This window comes from Tympanuchus pallidicinctus, unplaced genomic scaffold (assembly GCF_026119805.1).
Source record: "Tympanuchus pallidicinctus isolate F22 unplaced genomic scaffold, pur_lepc_1.0 scaffold3, whole genome shotgun sequence".
NCBI classification, from domain to species: Eukaryota; Metazoa; Chordata; class Aves; order Galliformes; family Phasianidae; genus Tympanuchus; species Tympanuchus pallidicinctus.
Genome location: NW_026294747.1, coordinates 27424299 through 27441160, shown reverse-complemented (window position 1 = coordinate 27441160; position 16862 = coordinate 27424299). Strand labels below are relative to the sequence as shown.

At 38.9% G+C, this 16862-nt stretch overlaps 1 protein-coding gene across 3 annotated transcripts in view; it reads right to left on the bottom strand.

Moving 5' to 3' along the window:
• DCAF5 (DDB1 and CUL4 associated factor 5) overlaps positions 1–16862 on the bottom strand; it is a 67796-nt gene that overhangs the window by 25699 nt on the left and 25235 nt on the right. For all 3 annotated transcript variants that reach the window (XM_052696886.1, XM_052696888.1, XM_052696887.1), the window contains exon 6: positions 6235–6448. In XM_052696886.1, the coding sequence (XP_052552846.1) occupies positions 6235–6448 (214 nt within the window). The remainder of the gene's footprint in view (positions 1–6234; positions 6449–16862) is intronic.

Genomic DNA, 16862 nt, shown 5'->3' with positions numbered 1-16862 from the left:
TAGAGTTCCTACTGAACACGGCTTGAAGACCTGCTCTGATGATTATCTGCTGCCCTCCTCAATAGGTGTGCTCCCACCTACAACCCTTGTAGCTCTCTTAACACAGTAGCAGCCTGGGTCAGTACAATTCCTGGGCTTTATTTTAGCCAGCTTGCACAGGGTTCAGGCAGGGGCCAGCAGAGCCTAAGTACAACACAGGAACTCTCCTCACGATGCCACACTGCCTGGTGTGTCCCCTCACACTGCAGCCCAGCAGAGCTGCTGCCTCTTCTTGTCTCAGAAGTTCTCACTGCCCTCTGCTAAGAAATTCCTTCCTCCAGGTGAGGTAATCAGAGGGTAGGGTGAGGGAGTGGTGTGATGCAAAGAACAGCCCCACCTGTGCAGGTGGTTCTCTCTTGCTGCTGTCCCAATGACAAGGTCTAAAAGTAGGAGGAGATAACAGGGAAAATTACTACTAGAGTATGTTTCAGAAAACTTACCCTTTTTAGTAGATAAATTATTTTCTGAATCATATGTTTCTTTCATATCCTTCCTTGCGTTAAATCCTGGGTCCTGAATCCTATCCTTTGTGCAGTGTCTGACACTACGGAAGATTCACCTTACAATTAGTTCTCATAGCACTATGCTGTTAAGGAACACATTTGCTTTGAGAACAGCCATATTCTTTCAAGCAAGCCAGGAGAGCAGCTTGAAACCTTCATTTCTGAAGGCTGTTGTTAAAGAGGGTTCAAACTGGCACAAACAAGAGCTTAAGAGATTTCCATCTTGGCCTGAGAATCAGGCAGGTACATTCAAAAGCATTTTACAACAGTAGCTTTGTTCCTCAGCGCGAAGCATGCCTATCTCATGAACTGGAAAAAGAAAAGCCATGGCACAGGAGAGTGGAGAAATACAAATTGCTTCTAGTACATAAAGTTCAAAGCCAAAACGTTGTATTCCCAGCCTCTAATCCTTAGCCTCGGGTGCAGCCAACTCTGTCAGGGGCAGCTCTGAACGCTTACAGAAGCATCATTTGGAACAATCCATCAACACTTTTACAGCTACCTTTTTTGCTATGCAGAAAGGCCATAACAGTGATTTTATTAATGAGCAAAAGCAACTTCCTTCAAAACTTCTACTGCGGATTTTTAGGGTAAGGAAAATATTACATTCCAAAGAAAGTAACATTATCTGAACATATGAAGGGGACTCCTCTTATAGGTAGCTGAAACTGCACGTCCCCCAGTTGCTGTTTTGCTCTTCCCAGCCATCTGCTACATTTCTTTTTTAAAGACATGCTAAATCAAATATTCTATTCATCAAGATGATCCAGAATTCACAGTCACTTTTCCAATACCTAAAAAAGGCTGAGTAGTCTTGTTTCATAGTTCATTAAGAAATGTTGCCAGTGTAGTCCGTATTGCTCATCATATTTAAAATGCACTCTCTGTTCACTCTTCCTTCCCTTTCCTCTCCCCATTCCTGAGAGCTATACTAAGTTGCATGTCTCCCGTGATGCATCTATGCGTGCAGATCCCAGTTTTTCTAGTTAGGGCTCTAAAATTCAGTTTCAGAGTGGTTCCCTTTGAGTTCATGTCATATGTTCCAGAGTTCTAACTACACCCACCAAGGGCTTGTGGGAATTCAGAAGAGAAGAGGGAGAAGAAGTAGGGCTGGGAGGATGCCCCAGGGAACAGAGGAAGAGGTGTTCAGAACCAGAAGGGCTAGAGGAAACTCCCAGCTCCTTCTGCCAAGGCCCAGACTCCGAAGAGCCTCCCAGACGTCAATCACCCAAAGCAATGGGGAATAACTGAATCCATAGCCAGATGCATTATTCATGTATGTATTTTATACGCATGTGACTTTATGCACATACCTGTGATTTAACGTGCCAAACAGATATGGTAAAAACAAAATATCACCTCATCACTAATTCTTCAAAGATGCCAACTTCAGACAGAAAAAGATACTAATTTTCTTTTTATCCAAGGATAGCAAAGTATTTGCACAGACTGCTTTGCATATATATTAAATAGTAATGACTGCAGGAAGCTACTCTTCATTAAGAAATCTTCTGTGCAAAGGAAACAAAACGCACTTTTTAGAAAAAGAATTTGTCTTTTTCCTTTTTCAAGCTAGACACTGATAAGTATTACTTCCAAAGACAAATGGTCCTTAAATCAGATGACAAAGGAATACAAAAGAAAAGTTCTATTTCTTTAGAAAAGCAGTGTACAGCCATGTAAGACCTCTGGCACCTATGCAGGCAATTCTAGTCTCAGAAGGTTTATGTTCATGTAATAATTCTGTTGTGTCAAAACTCTGTTGTCCCCACCTAGGGCTATTTAGTGCACAGATTTGAACATAATGAAGGCAGTAACTTTATAGGGTTTGGAGCAGACTGCAGTGCTGTGAGTGGTACATTCCTGAAACTCTCCTATACCAGCGTAATGCCAAAAGAAAAGGCTGAGTGGTGATGTAATGTCTGAGGGCATGCCAGAGTTAAGACTGTGTTTGATTCACAGGGCATAAGTTATTTCTCTCCACTTTTCTTGAGGCAGGCAGTTTTTACAGCTACAAGTGTTACAGAGTCCCACATTAACTGCACAGGTAAGAAACAAAACAAAACAAAACAACACACCACAACGAAATGATAGCATCTGTCACTGTGACACAGATGACAGCTATTGAACAAGAAAAGCTTCTAGTCTATTTTTGTTTGGAAGGGTTTTCTCAGTTTTTTGAGGATTCCCCCCCCCCCATCATCACTACAGAGCTCTTACGCTTAAATACACACGAGTGCCTGAAACTCCATAACACTCCCTGTAATCCTCAGACCCAACAAGACAATTTCTATACTTGTCTATCAACTAAAAATCCTTACTATTTAAATAATGTTTCCCAAATTCTGATGCTGACAAGTAGAACAGAAGTCCCCCACCAGTCCTACTGACACAACTCGAGACTCTCACACATTCTATAATTTGTATGTAAACCAACACTTGTGTACTGCATAATCAGTGGAGTTAGATAAATAAGAAATGGCTTTAAAAATCTGGGTCTGGATGCCTGTACCAGAAGGATGGTCAAGTTACGCTCTGGTCATCACACATGATCCATCTGGCCTATCTTATCCTTCCTTCTTATCCTTTCACAGCTGTATGACTCAAGTGAGCTCCTGGATACAGCAACAGCATACAATTTTGAACACATTTATCTACCAACATCAGAGCTCTCCTACAAAAAGAGGAAAAAATAGTGGCATGTGAATGAGGTCATTTCACTCATACCATAGACAAAAGACAGTTCAGAGAGAAGCAAATGAAGGAATTATAAATGGCTGCAAACAAAGCACCAACTGAACACCGCCTCTCATGTTTTGGTAGTAGGAATAAACAAGACTGAGGCATTTCTAGAGAAAATGTTTGCATGCATTATTCACTGGCTTTCAAATCAACTGGACAAGGGCAACAGTGCTTTTGGAGGAAAACAACACCATGTAAAAACACAAAAAGCAGCAAAGCTGTTCATCTTCTCTTCATCTTCAGAGATCTGTTACCTTGCTTGTGCTGCAACCCTTGCCCCATGTCTGTAAAAACTCAAAACCATTTAAAGCACTTCAGATTGTGTTGTTTCAGACTTAAATAATAAAAGAATAAAATAAATAAAAGACTGGGATTAACACGCAAATCTTTATGGCTTGTTTGTTCCTTAAAGTATTAAGAGTATTTCATTGTTAAGAGGTTTCAATTCTACTTGCATCACAGGTGCTATGCAGGTGGTATGCAAATCACTGCAAATCTGCTAGATGCAGGCTCCCTTTTGAGTGGCAAGCCAGGAGAGCTTGATTCAAACTGCTGAGTACCTGTGATGACCATCAAGCAATGGTGAATTAAGGATATAACTTCTCTCATTAAGGTTAAAATAGAGTAAAACTCTAACTTTATCAGATGAAATAACCCAGAGAACACATGATAGTTCCTGAACAATGGTGAGTTACATTTTTAAATTAGTAGAGACAATGTATGAAATATTAAACCCTAATTATTTAAGACACTTATAAAAAAGATTGAATTATCAGTTTAACGAAGATGAAAATAAAAATCAGAGACAGATAATATGGGAGGTGCAACAAAAGAAAACTTCTGATGAATCTTTCCTACCACAAGTGATACTCACAATCTGAACAGAACTTTTTTTAATCCCTACATTCATTCAAACAACCCTTGTGCAAAGAACCTTAGCCTACACAGTTTTGATTCTACATGGAAATACAAGCAAGGAATTCTATGAAACTCAGGAGGGACTTCATATGGATCTCGAATGAAAGACTTTCTTTATTAAGGCAAAAGACAGCAATATTAGAAGGGGGCAGGGGCTGGAACCAGACTAAATTGGAAACAGATTTTTTTTGTTATTGGTAGTTCCAATTTTGGGGACAGTTCTTATATGCATTATTTCATTTTCACAAAACAGACCAAGAAGAAGAGGCACACTAGTTGTATAGAACTAATCTCAACAAATACTGTTTGGGTTTCATTCTTATTCAATTTGTCTATCTTCAGCAAGTTGCAGCCCTAACTTTCTTACCTAGACAAACCTGGAAATGAAAGCGGGTTCTCTGTAAAGGACAGCATCTAAGGACCCTCTATACTGCTGATAAACATAACCAGATGAATCTGAGCATTACTGGACAGGTTTGGACGTACACAAATGGCCCACATGTCGGTATTTCCTGCAGATTCATTGTCTTTCTTTGGCTCCCATTGAATGATAGGTATAAGTTTGTATCTAAATATCAGATCACACTTCTCTAATTTTCCATATTAAATCTCATCTTTCCTATTAGGTTCTTATAGCACGTGTAAGGAAATAGAGCTCCTTTTGCTCTGATTTCCAACTCACTACTACCATTGTGTATTGCTACTTATCCAAATTAAAGGTCCACCCAGCCAAAAGAACATCAGCTTTAAAAACAAAATAAAAAAATATATGCTTCCCAAGCACAGCATCAGCCCAATTCAGAACAGCTGTATTCTTCCCATTGAAATAAATAACCCTGTACCCATGAGAAAAGTGCTTAAACGAAACAGACGCTAAGGCTTCTTTATAGACCCTCAGTAACAGACAGGTAGCTAGATTGTTTGTCAGAGTGTACACAGGCTTAACTCTGATTTCTAGAAGAGAAAGCTGTGCCATCTTCAGGCTTACTAAACAATGGACCCCGAATCATCAACTCTTTTTTTCTTTTTCCTTCAACAATACATGTGTTTATCATTCTTTACAGCAAATATCTCTATTTTTTCAAGATGATTTCAGTATTGAATTATCATTCTCCTGCCAAAATCCATATAAAACTCAGAAACAGCATGCAACACAAAGACTTCCCATATCCATTTGTCACAATGTTAAGCTCAGTGACGCAAATGTATTTTCTACTTGTTGTGTGAAAAAAAGCTCAACTCTGCTTCCTGCAGCAGCAATAGAATTAACAACTGAGTTCTGACTGCAGGACCTTTATTGATGATAACAAAGAAATTTTCAGATTTCAGTTTTGCAGTATTGTGTTTTGAAAATAAATCTTTTGTCCCTGAACATTGTTATTGGTTATTAAATACAGCTGTTCAAGGACAATGTTGAGCTCCAGAAATATGTAAACTGCTGTTAGTCACTTTATGAACGACCTATTAGAAGGGACATAGTTCTGCCATAGTCAGTAGAGGAACAAACCATGCCTTCATAATTCCCCCCCCCCTCCCCCCCCTCCCACTTGCAGAACACTGAACAGTAAAGATCTATGATCTGATCCATCAGTACAGAAAATAAGGGAATTTGAAAGAAGAATTAAGGATTTTTAAAATTCACCATATTTACATTTAGGCAGGATTGTCTCTACTACACTCAAAAGCAATACTGAAATGAAAGTAATGCACTTCCTTATCATATGTGAATGCTATTGTCCAGTCATGGTTCTAAAAATCATATTCAGAGGACCTAAAAAAAGCTTAGCAAGTATTTTTCTTATGAATACAACCTTCTGTCAACCAAGAGGTAAAATTTATCACATGCTTTAATATACATTTTTCTTCATTCAGAGTTTATGTTACAAAACAGTTCTGAAATAACCTTACATATGTTCTGTCTCCTGTTTTACCAACTGAAACAAGCAAACAAAGAACCACCAAACAACCTCAACAAATGTGTTTTCATTCACACCCAGAAGCTCTGTAGACTCCGGAGAGCATTGCTTATTACCTGATCACGATCACCTGCAAAGCAGCAGCTCTTCATGGTACACGAGTTAAAGTATCCCTGGTTATCAAACTGGAAGACAGGCAGTCGGCAGTGGATGTCATAGAGAACAGGGGGCAGGCGCCGACGCAGTGCCAGCAGTTGAGTTCCATTGCTGTTGAACCGGACACTCATGGCACTCTGAAGAGAGAGGTTTCCACCATAGCGCAGCAGTGAACTGGGAAAAAAAACAGAGGGAACAAGTGAGATGTGCTGCACATATGAACTGAGCTGCTTAGAAACAGAAATCCCTAACTTCCCTGAGTCAGTTCAAACAAAAAGGCCCCACCAACTCTAATCTTGTCTAGCTCCTGCTACAAAGTATCAATTCCTGAACACATTTAATTCAAAACCTGAATGACAAACTTTCAAAATGCTAAGTCTCCAGAAGACTGAAGTTGAATGATGTAAAAAGTACTATATACATTCCCTGCATGGGAGCAAAGTCTCACAGAGTAACCATGGGCCTTAAACAGTCATTCTTGTATTTCTGGGATGTCTGGCCCTGCTCTTTGTGTTCAGACAGTGCCCTAATCCAGCCAAGTCAAACTATCCTTTCTCCCTCTACTCAGGCACTAGATGGTATTTTCTCCAACTGCAGATTCTCTGACTATTATCTCACTTCCACTTCTATTTACATCTCTGCAGAGCATCGGAAGATGTTTGAACTATAAAATCAGTTCCAGCTGAAAAAAGCCACATTACTAACAAGTTATTACAAAAAATGCTAAAATAAGACACTTAGCTAATTTCAGCCTTGCTTCATGAACAAATAGGCAGGACAATTATGCTAACACATGACACTATTACCTAAAAATCTCACATGGTTGAGATAGCTTGTTTCCTTATTCCATATAAGGCTACATGACCAGAGCTAGACAATCCATATCAGTTCTTACTGACACATACAATACAAAAACTAAGAGTCATGATTTTCTAATCTCTCTCTTTAAAACCGTAACAGAATATGGAATTTGTCCCATCCAGGAACTTAACGATAACCATAGCATGTCTGAAATTCAGCTTGCATCGCACAGACTCTCTTCTCAAAGACACATTCAGTTCTTCTACTCAAAATCATTATGTGTATTGAGAGGGAGACAAAGAAACAAGATATTTTCCTTGTCAGTTTGTGGTTTGTTTGGTTTTTTCCTTCATAGACCATTGAAACTTCCTTAAGAAGTACTGAATCTGGATTTTTTGTTAACAGGTTCTGAGCAATCTCAATCAAATCTTGTATATTAGGAGCTGTAATTTTTACATGCTGTCTGGACCAGACAATGCATACCAGAGCATAAGTTGCAAATTCTAGAAGGAAGGTCATTCATTGGTTTTAATACATAATGTTTTCTGATGTAGCCCTCTGCCTCAACATCTGTGAAAAATGAGTCACTCTGCTTGTATGAGAAGGTACATTCCACGCAGGTTGAAGCATGCATCATTACAGGAGATACTGTAAGTTAAAAAACTATTGTTCATAATAAGCCATAGTTAAACAAAACAGGAGACTAGACTCCACCTAATAAAGGCAATAGAAACACCCTACTCCTGCTTTTTTAACTCAACAGTCAAAGCCGCGGTGCTATAAAAGAACTAGAAATTGCCTTTTCAAAGCCAATTAAGAGTGTTTCAAAAGCTGGGCAACAAAAATTTTTAACATGTTTTACTGTCTTGCTTTGAGCAGTGAGACATATGGTTTAACTTTTGATGAACATAGATTTGGGCTACATAGAAACCTGGTTCAAATAAAATGCAAAAGAACAAAACATAGGACAGTTGTGGTGGTTTGTCTGTTCATTTCACTTCTTTCCTCTTAGGTCCTAACCACAGTCACTTGCTCCTATGACTTATCTGTGCCACTGGATAGTTTCGTGAGCCAAGTCAGCTCAGCAACATGGGGAAAAAAGAACACATAGCTTTCCTGTTAGACAGCTGGTTTGTGCCAGCTCAAAGAGCCTAAAGAGTACCTGAGTAGATGGGTAAGAAATGGGACAAAGCCAGTTGTCCATTAGCAGGGAAAGACAGCCCTCACTTGGTAACAGCAAGTTATCCCATCCCATCAATCAGCTCACCTAGCTTCACCTGCAGTTTCATCACCACATCAGCATAAACCAGCACACTGTTGATAGAGCAGATGACACCTTCACCTCCTTGGTGCGGAGCAAACCACACCAAGAAACTGATTTAAGTAGAAAGCAACCATACAAAGAAACAGTTAAGTTTTGATCCTACTCATTTCACCTTTCCTGCTGAGCACACAAAAGCGGATGTCGCTATAGGGCAGAAGTCATACAAAGCCAGAACAAGCTGAGATGAGAGCAAGTAGGCCTGTTACACAAGGCAGTCACACCAGGGGAAGTGTGCTCAGTCAGACTTGAGCTAAGCACACCTAACCACACAGGCAGAAACAGCCTGTGAGCATCTCCCTCGTGTCTCCTTCTCTTTCATGCACCTATGCTTCAATCTGGTCAAACTAATTCTAAGGAGATGGAAGGTACAGCCAGAAATGACCTCTGTACAAGCTTTCCTTATGGCCCTATGATCACGAGCACCAGCAAAAGATGAGCTGAGAACATCTCACTGGTGGCAGCAGATTTAGATCAACTCTGTGCAGTTCTGACAGCATTCCCAAACAGCTGCCAATGCACAGGGAAACGTCACAAGTTAACTGCTTTAAGTGCTACTTACCTGTTAGCTTTAGTTAGTATGTACAGAAATAATTCTCAGTAGCAATTAGCTTTGCCATTTAGGTACAAGATGTGGAATTAATATATTTCAAGAGTCTCTATTTGTGAATGCATCATCAGGAAGAGTCCTGTCCTCTCACTTGTGCATTCTCCTTCTCCTAGGAAAGTTGCTGAGCTTCTCTTAATTACATTTGTGGATTTTAATGAAAACATGAAAAAGTAATTAAAAAAATAGAATAATATTAGAAAATAATTGAAAATTGTATGAATTGTAATCTTACAGATAAGGATTCAGCATTTCCACGCTCCCACCCTCCCAGTCAGCCCTACTTTACATTCATCAAGATAAAAAACAAAAATACTCAGCAACTCAAAATACTCAAACTAAAAAGAAAAAATACGATTGGTTGGTTTTTGCTTTTTCTTTTCTTCACCCAGAAAAGTTTCATCAAGACATCCCTAGTTTCTCAAAAAGTCAACAGCATCACAAAAGATGGAACAGAAGAGCAGAAGAAATAAGCCCATACATTTTTGGCTAATAAGCATCAGTTTTTCTATTAAAAAAAAAAAAAAAAAGAGTTGTCCATCACAGTAAAACACCATTATGTACATGCACCAGCCAGAGTTGGTGCAACACTGACCTGCATCTTAAGACCAAACCCAAGCCCTTTTCCTCACCACCAGTTCTCTTTCTCAGCCCTAACTGCAGCTCACGTAGATGAGCAAGACTACCAGATACCCCATCCTTCCAAACCTCTAAGTGAAACTGCCATGGTTACTATTATTATTTCTGGTTTGAAATATTCTGAGATTATATTTTATAGTAATAGCAGTGTAACACTAAACTAGCTTCCATTCTGCACATAGATGTTTTTGTTAGGCTCCTACAGCAGCCTAAGCTATCAAATAAAACACTTCTTGAAGTAGAATTTTGTATCATGTTTCAGTAACTTCTGTGAAATAAAGCTCTAAAAGAACATTATACTACTGAAATTAACTGAAGTGAAAAAGAGCAGAACTTCAGAAATTATGATCATGTACAAATATGAGAAGCCAAGTATTATGAAGTTACATAGTTAAGATCCCTCAAAAGGCTGATAGTTTTGCCTACTTCACACAGCTTAGCCACACATGTAATGGAAATAATTTGAGCTGCCCTTGAGCACAATGTTTGCCTTAAAGAAAAAAAATAGATAAAACCCACAGATTAAAAAAAAGACTGATAAAGGCTGATAAAGAAGTGTTAAAATAGGCATTTAGCACTCACATACAAGAGCAACATGCTGACTGCTTTCTTCACTTGTCTCAATTCTGTCTCCAGAATCAGACTTTTTTTTCCTTCACTAAGCACAAAACAAGAGTTCTCTGTTTTTCCCAACCTGCTGTGTTCTGCTTGCTCCTGTCTGCCTCTCTGTAACCCAACTTTTCAACCAGAGCTCATTAAAGTGTTTGCTTTTAACAAGCTATGACAAAGAGGCAGTATGTAGTTAAGTGAGGATGAAGAGAAAAAAAAATGACACTAACCTCCCCCTCTCCCCCCCCAGACATTAATTTCCTGACCAAACATAGCAGAAGTATTTGTTCAATTGCTAATCTTAAGAGAGAATGTCTGAGAAATGTGGTTAGAAGTATGATGGAGAAAATAACTCACGGGTCCATACTGGTGAAAGAGCTAGGAGCCCAACTCACAAACTGAGTTCATGCATCTTATGACATCTCTCTGCCTCTGTATTTTACTCCGTGCTGCACAGATTAGGTATCTAGAATGGAGGTGCTAATGATCTTCCATTATAAATATAGTTGATTACAGAACAATCATTTTGGCTTCAGAAAAAAAAAATATTCCTAAGACATCTTCTAGTATATTTTGTCTCTGTTAAAACTGCAGGAAAAAAGAAAGAAAGAATATCCAAGAAAGAAGCTAGGGAAAGTTATGTTATTCTTACAGAATTAAAACTGTTACTAATACTTATTAATAATCAAGAGTATACTCAGTCTGCAATGAATTAAAACCAGAACCAAGGCAGCACTTTGTCGAGGAAGCAGTAGGGAGAGGAGGAAAAAGCTGTACTTCAGCATGTTCAGTGGTAAAATTCAGTGGTGGCACTTTTCAGATGGCATCACGATGCCACTTCATACCTTTAGTCAGTGTTACTTCAGGATCTTTTTCTGTCAGGACTAGGTGGGCCACTGTAGACGTGCTTGGATACATTTTTCATGTTAGAACTACCACTTCTGCCTGCTCTTTATTTCATGTCCCCACAAAGAAATCAACACCTTTTTGCAGCTACAAAAAGCACATCTGACATGTCAGACTAAAAGCAAAACACTCATCCTAAAGACCCAGATTGGGACAGTAGCTGAAAAGTCTGAGGGCAATCCTAAAAGGGCATGTCTGAGCAAGATGGGCAGCACCCACTCTGTGCCACAGGCATCACCTTCACGCACCACTCCCAGGCTTCTCCTGGCATTAGACTTCTTCCAAATTTGGTTCGCCCAGGTAGCTGTGGAATGTTAACGTTTGCTTACCAGCTCAGGAATCAACACAGAAAGAGATGAGCACATTTCCAAATTCCAAAAAGCCATCTTGTGCGATTAAGAGAAAAGTCTAGTTCACAGATGGAACATTACAGTCCAAACACGTGTTGGTGCTGGAGGGAGGCTGAGGAGGGAGAGAATGACCATATTGCATACAACTGTCCATTTCCACAGTCAGATCTGCTGGATGCAGACAGCTCTCAAGTGTTAACTAAACACCAGCTCAGCCAAACAATGGAAGGCTTTCAATCCAATACTGGCCCTACTAATGTAAATAAATCCATTTCTACTGGCAGCCTGTGGGGCAAGGGAAGCAGCAGTCTCACTGCAGTCAGAATTTGCATCACTTAAACATTTCCTCTGTAGGAAAAGACAATACCTGATACAGGAGTTTCCCTCTCCTCCTCTCCCCTACTTCACCTTAAAATAAATAAATAAATAATTTAATCCTTTTTTGGAAGGCCAGTTGCCTGACTGGCAACATAAGTTTAACCCAGACTATTCAAGAGTTAGTTTGACAGACAGTGGTCATGAATAGAATTGAAAGATCAGTGTCCAGGTAGAATTAAAAAATGTACGCATGACTGAATTAAATAGCACCATTAAATACAGTGATTGAGTAGTTTTTCTTGATAGGCTACAAATGCAACAATGAACTGCAGTACAGACACTGTGCTTGGGAAATAGAGAGAAGGAAGGAAGGAAGGAAGGGAGAAAGTGCTGGTATCATGAACAGCAGTGTGTGATGCTAACTTAATGAAAGAATGACCTTAAAAGGAAAAAAATGTGTTGAATGCTTGTAACTAATACATATGATTGCATACAAGTGTGTTTGTCAGCATTTCTGTAACCACTATATTGAGAAACTTAAAAAAAAATATCTTGGAATACAGTGTTGGAAAAATGCAGAAAGGTTTGCGCTTTTAGTTAGGGAAGAAAAATTCTGTGCATGTATAGAAACCCACACAGTTCTTACTTAATCTGGGGCAAACACTTAGGAAGAGCCCAATCTAAGGCAGCCAGCACAGCTTCACCAGGTGCAGATCATGCCTGACCAATCTGATGGGCATCTAAAATAGAGTGACCACACTAGCAGACAAAGGAGGGGCTTATCTTCAGAAAGTATACACAAGTAAAATCACATGCATCCACCAAGACTGGAAAAGTGGGGAATTTAGGGTGAAGATCCTGTATGTTCAAGAACATGTCATTCTTTCTAATCTTTACTGTTGGGCTCAGGAACATGTAAATAAATATAAAAAAGGAATCTCCAACATCAGTACATTTCTGTGCTTGGCAAACTTTAAAGTGAACAAAAGTTTCATCTTTCCCTTCAAGCCAAGAGGGCAATAATTATTATTATTTAAATAAGGGCGATTCTTATCTGATAATTAACTTCGGAATCTGGAACTTTATGAACGTCAGACATCAACACATTTACGTATTAGAGCAGCCAGACCTTGTAACAGCAAATGCTTGTGTGGTTTAACCCTTATTATCTAGTTGAGCAGCTGAACACTAATGTTGCTTCATCAGTGGTCTTCGGCAATTCTCCAGAAAGCATCATTTTCCTTTATTCTACCTTCAGTCATAAAAACAAACAAAAACCCACAACCTGCAGAATTTCATTATTTTCAATAGGATGACAGAGCACAAGCGTAAAGTACTCCCCCCTCATCTGCACTACTTTTATCCTTCCAGGGCTTAAGGCTACTATAGCAATTAAGCATTCATTAGGATATGACAACAACAACCTGTTTGCTTGAGTATTTCTCATCCTCCTACAGCTCTCCTTTGTGTTTTAGTCTTATTACAGACCTGTTCGCAAACATTCTCACCAGCCTATCCTTGCCCTCACTGCAGATGTGAGTCAGCAGGCACAAAAGTGCCCTATTCTCATTCCACTTGAATTCTCTAGGTGTTACTATAATTTCAGTAATAAATAAGATCTAGTAATGAAACAGTTTTGCAAGAAAAGAAAAAAAACATTTCGCCAGATTAAAAACGAGAAGACAGACAACACAAAATAAAGAACAACTGTCCACTATCACAAGCAAACCATTTAAATCATCTCATAATTATTCTCTTTTTCTGATCTCTGAATTCTACAGGCTATTACTCACCCTGGCCAGAAATAGCACCTTGCAGAACTGACTATAGATTGTGTGAGAAAGTGTTTGAGAACAACACCAAAGAATTTAAAGCTGAACTACCAACAATTACTCTTTAAAAAAAAAAAAACAACACAAAACAAACAAACAAACAAACAAAAAAAACCCACAAAACCATTAGTTGATCAGCTTGAGTTTTGGAATACAAATCATCTGGGAACATTAAATCATTAAATGGTAGTCAAGACTCTACTGGCTCAAAGTGGCAACCACGAAGAATGCAAGTGCAGAAAAGTGATCTGCTCAGCAGAGATATCACTCACATAAAGCTTTAATAATTGTAACCTTTTCTCTTTGTGTAAAGTCAAAAAGGTATATTTGAAAGTTCTCCCTTTTTCCTTTACTGCCCTAAAAAGGGGAATTTGTCATCTGATTTTGCCTAGAATCTGTGGCAAACAGTTTGGAGATTTATTTATGATTGCAACGAGGAAAACAAATCCAAAAAGCATCCCATTAAGATACCATACCATAACCATTCAACAGTTCCTTCAATACATTCCAAAGATTTCCATAAAAGAATAATTCTTCAGAAACTTCAATGATAAATTCACTTTCTGTAACAAAGTAAGGTCTTAAAGAAATAATAGAAAACAAATGGAGGGAGAGGTGGGGGAAAAATCTATGTTTACTTTCTGTGTCATTTGGGGCAAGTACACTACATTGGAACTGGTCAGGAAATCTTCAAATTCCAGGCTGGGACACAAAAAAAAAAATCAGTTGAGCTGCCTCAGTAACACAGAAGCAAATCAGATCAGGATTCTACAAATGCAGGCAAGTTCTATTTCCTGCACTGTGAGCGAGGATAAATAACTACTTAACTATTTGAAGTGGTATAGTTGATCTATACCAGTAAGTGTCTAAAGAGAAATTAAAATTGATGTTCTAACCTAGCTAAATTAGTTACTTTAGGCAGTACAAAATGAATCAAAATTTGTAAAAAAATGTTTCAACTGAGAAGAGAAACAAATGAACTGTTAAGCTTGACAAGGAAAAATGGTTGCCAAGAAACACACATTTTTCTCCACTCATTGCTATAGTGCTCTGCTCAGAACAGGACTGGCAGAGGTCTCAAAGCAGCAACACACAGCACGTTATTACTGCACTGAAATAATTCAAACAGGTAGCTGAAGATTCAGCAATAGAGAGAGGGCTTCTTCTCCATCCACAGGAGCTTTGGTAATGCGCATGTGTTGGGATTACAATTGATCAGTAGCATCACAGGCTTCCTTGCTTTACATGCAGGGTCAAAATGCAAAATTGTCAAAGAAAAACCTTAAACCATCACAAATTCCTGTCATCCCAAAGATTAAAAATCTGTAAGGATAAAACAGATACAACCAAAGACATTGCTTTGAACAAAGATTCCCTCTCAATTTTATCCTCCTAACAACCCCAAGCCTCGCTGTCAGAAGCAATGCTCATGACTACTCCTGGACTAACATCTGTAGCACAACCATCAACAACTGGATCCCACATTTGCAAATCCAGAAGCTCAGTACATACCAGACATCTTGGCAGCACACAGATCAAACTAGGTGACCAGCTACTAGGCGACAGCTAGAGTGAAATCCAGAAGGTAAGCTAGAAAGGCTAATGACACTTAGCAGCCATTTTCTAAGGAATGTTCATGTACGTGCTTTGTTCTTCTGACATCATCTTTAAAGAGTCAAGAGTCATACCAGGACCAGGTATGAGCCTGAAAGCTAAAACTGATAACTGCTGGAGATCTATACCTAAGGAGTCAATTACAATGATGGTTTTACAGCCTTTAATATCTTCCCTGCCACTACACAAGTTCTCAACACTCTTTTCTGTTCCACAGGTGAAATACACCACGTGTAGCACAGGCAGAACAGCAAATGCCCATCATCTCCCTTTCTTCCCTCCTTCTTGTACTCTCACCCACTACCACCACAAACCTCTAATACCCAGCCCTCTTTTGCAAAGATGGTCTGCTTGATGTGCATCTAACTAAACTCTGAAGAACTATGCTATAATTTACATAGTTTCAAGAGCTACTGCTTCTTTTCCATACCTAAAAAAGGACTTGTGAATCCTAAAGTTCACCTACCTTTTCCAGTTACACATCAGTATGTCAATCCAACATCAACCCTTGCAAGACTTCTACTTCCCCAGACTAATATAGGTAGAGAGATTCTTGCATTTTAGCCTAATAAAGCTATTAGCACAGAAGAAAGAATACTCTTTCCCATCATCTATGCTAATCACTGGGCCATTCCAGGGGAGGGACAAAAATAACTCACACAGCTTTGACTCCAGAAAATAAATAAATAAAATAAAAAGACAAAAGGTCATGGAGCTGTGTGAAGGAGAAAAATAAAAAAAGGTATGGGAGTAAGAAAAAAATACCTTGAGTAATATTACTGCTTGAAATAGGTTTGTAATACATATCCACAATGTATTTTTTGTGATACACAGAAGTGGCTTTCTTGCACAGCTTCTAGGCGCCATCTAGTGGTGTGAGCGCCTTACAACAGCTTCACTAATTAACATCTTTAGGCTCTTCAGCTTGATTTTAAAAGATTTAGTTTTTTAAACTAAACAGTTGCTTGTAGTTTAACTTGCACGTGAATAAACAGCAATACTAGCATACTTTAAAAAAAAAGGAAAGACAGTATTTGAAGAATCAGTCAACTCAAAATCATGCTAGAATTCCATGAGTTCCATTTTAAGATGCATCACACACTGCCTTTAATAAGCCAGCCCACCACATTCAGATCCTATTAATGCTGGAGCAGGGATGGTAAAGATTCTCAGCTGTTGCACTAAGATTACCTGAGACAGAAGAAGAGACACCAAGCTGTGAGCGAGCTTTGAAAAATGCAAAGTTAACCTGCCTTGGGCAGCAAGATAGCAAGATCAGTGTTTTGTAGCTGAGAATTTGCTCTATCAAACAGCGTTATTGTACTCTTTGGAGCTCTTATAGTTTCTATGGAAGGAATATGCAAGGAATTCTATGGAATATAAGAGGCATTACTTTCAGAGTGACCTCTATATATTGCAGTTTCATCCATGTGGCATCCAAAGGTTATTTGTGGATGTTATTTTAGTTTTGGTTACAGTAAGTGGAGAACTCCCTACTTCCAGGTGCATAAACCCTATTGCTGCAGTTGCAGAAAGTCATTAGAATGTGATCATTCTTCCTTCCCACACCTTACATAGCATTACATTTTCT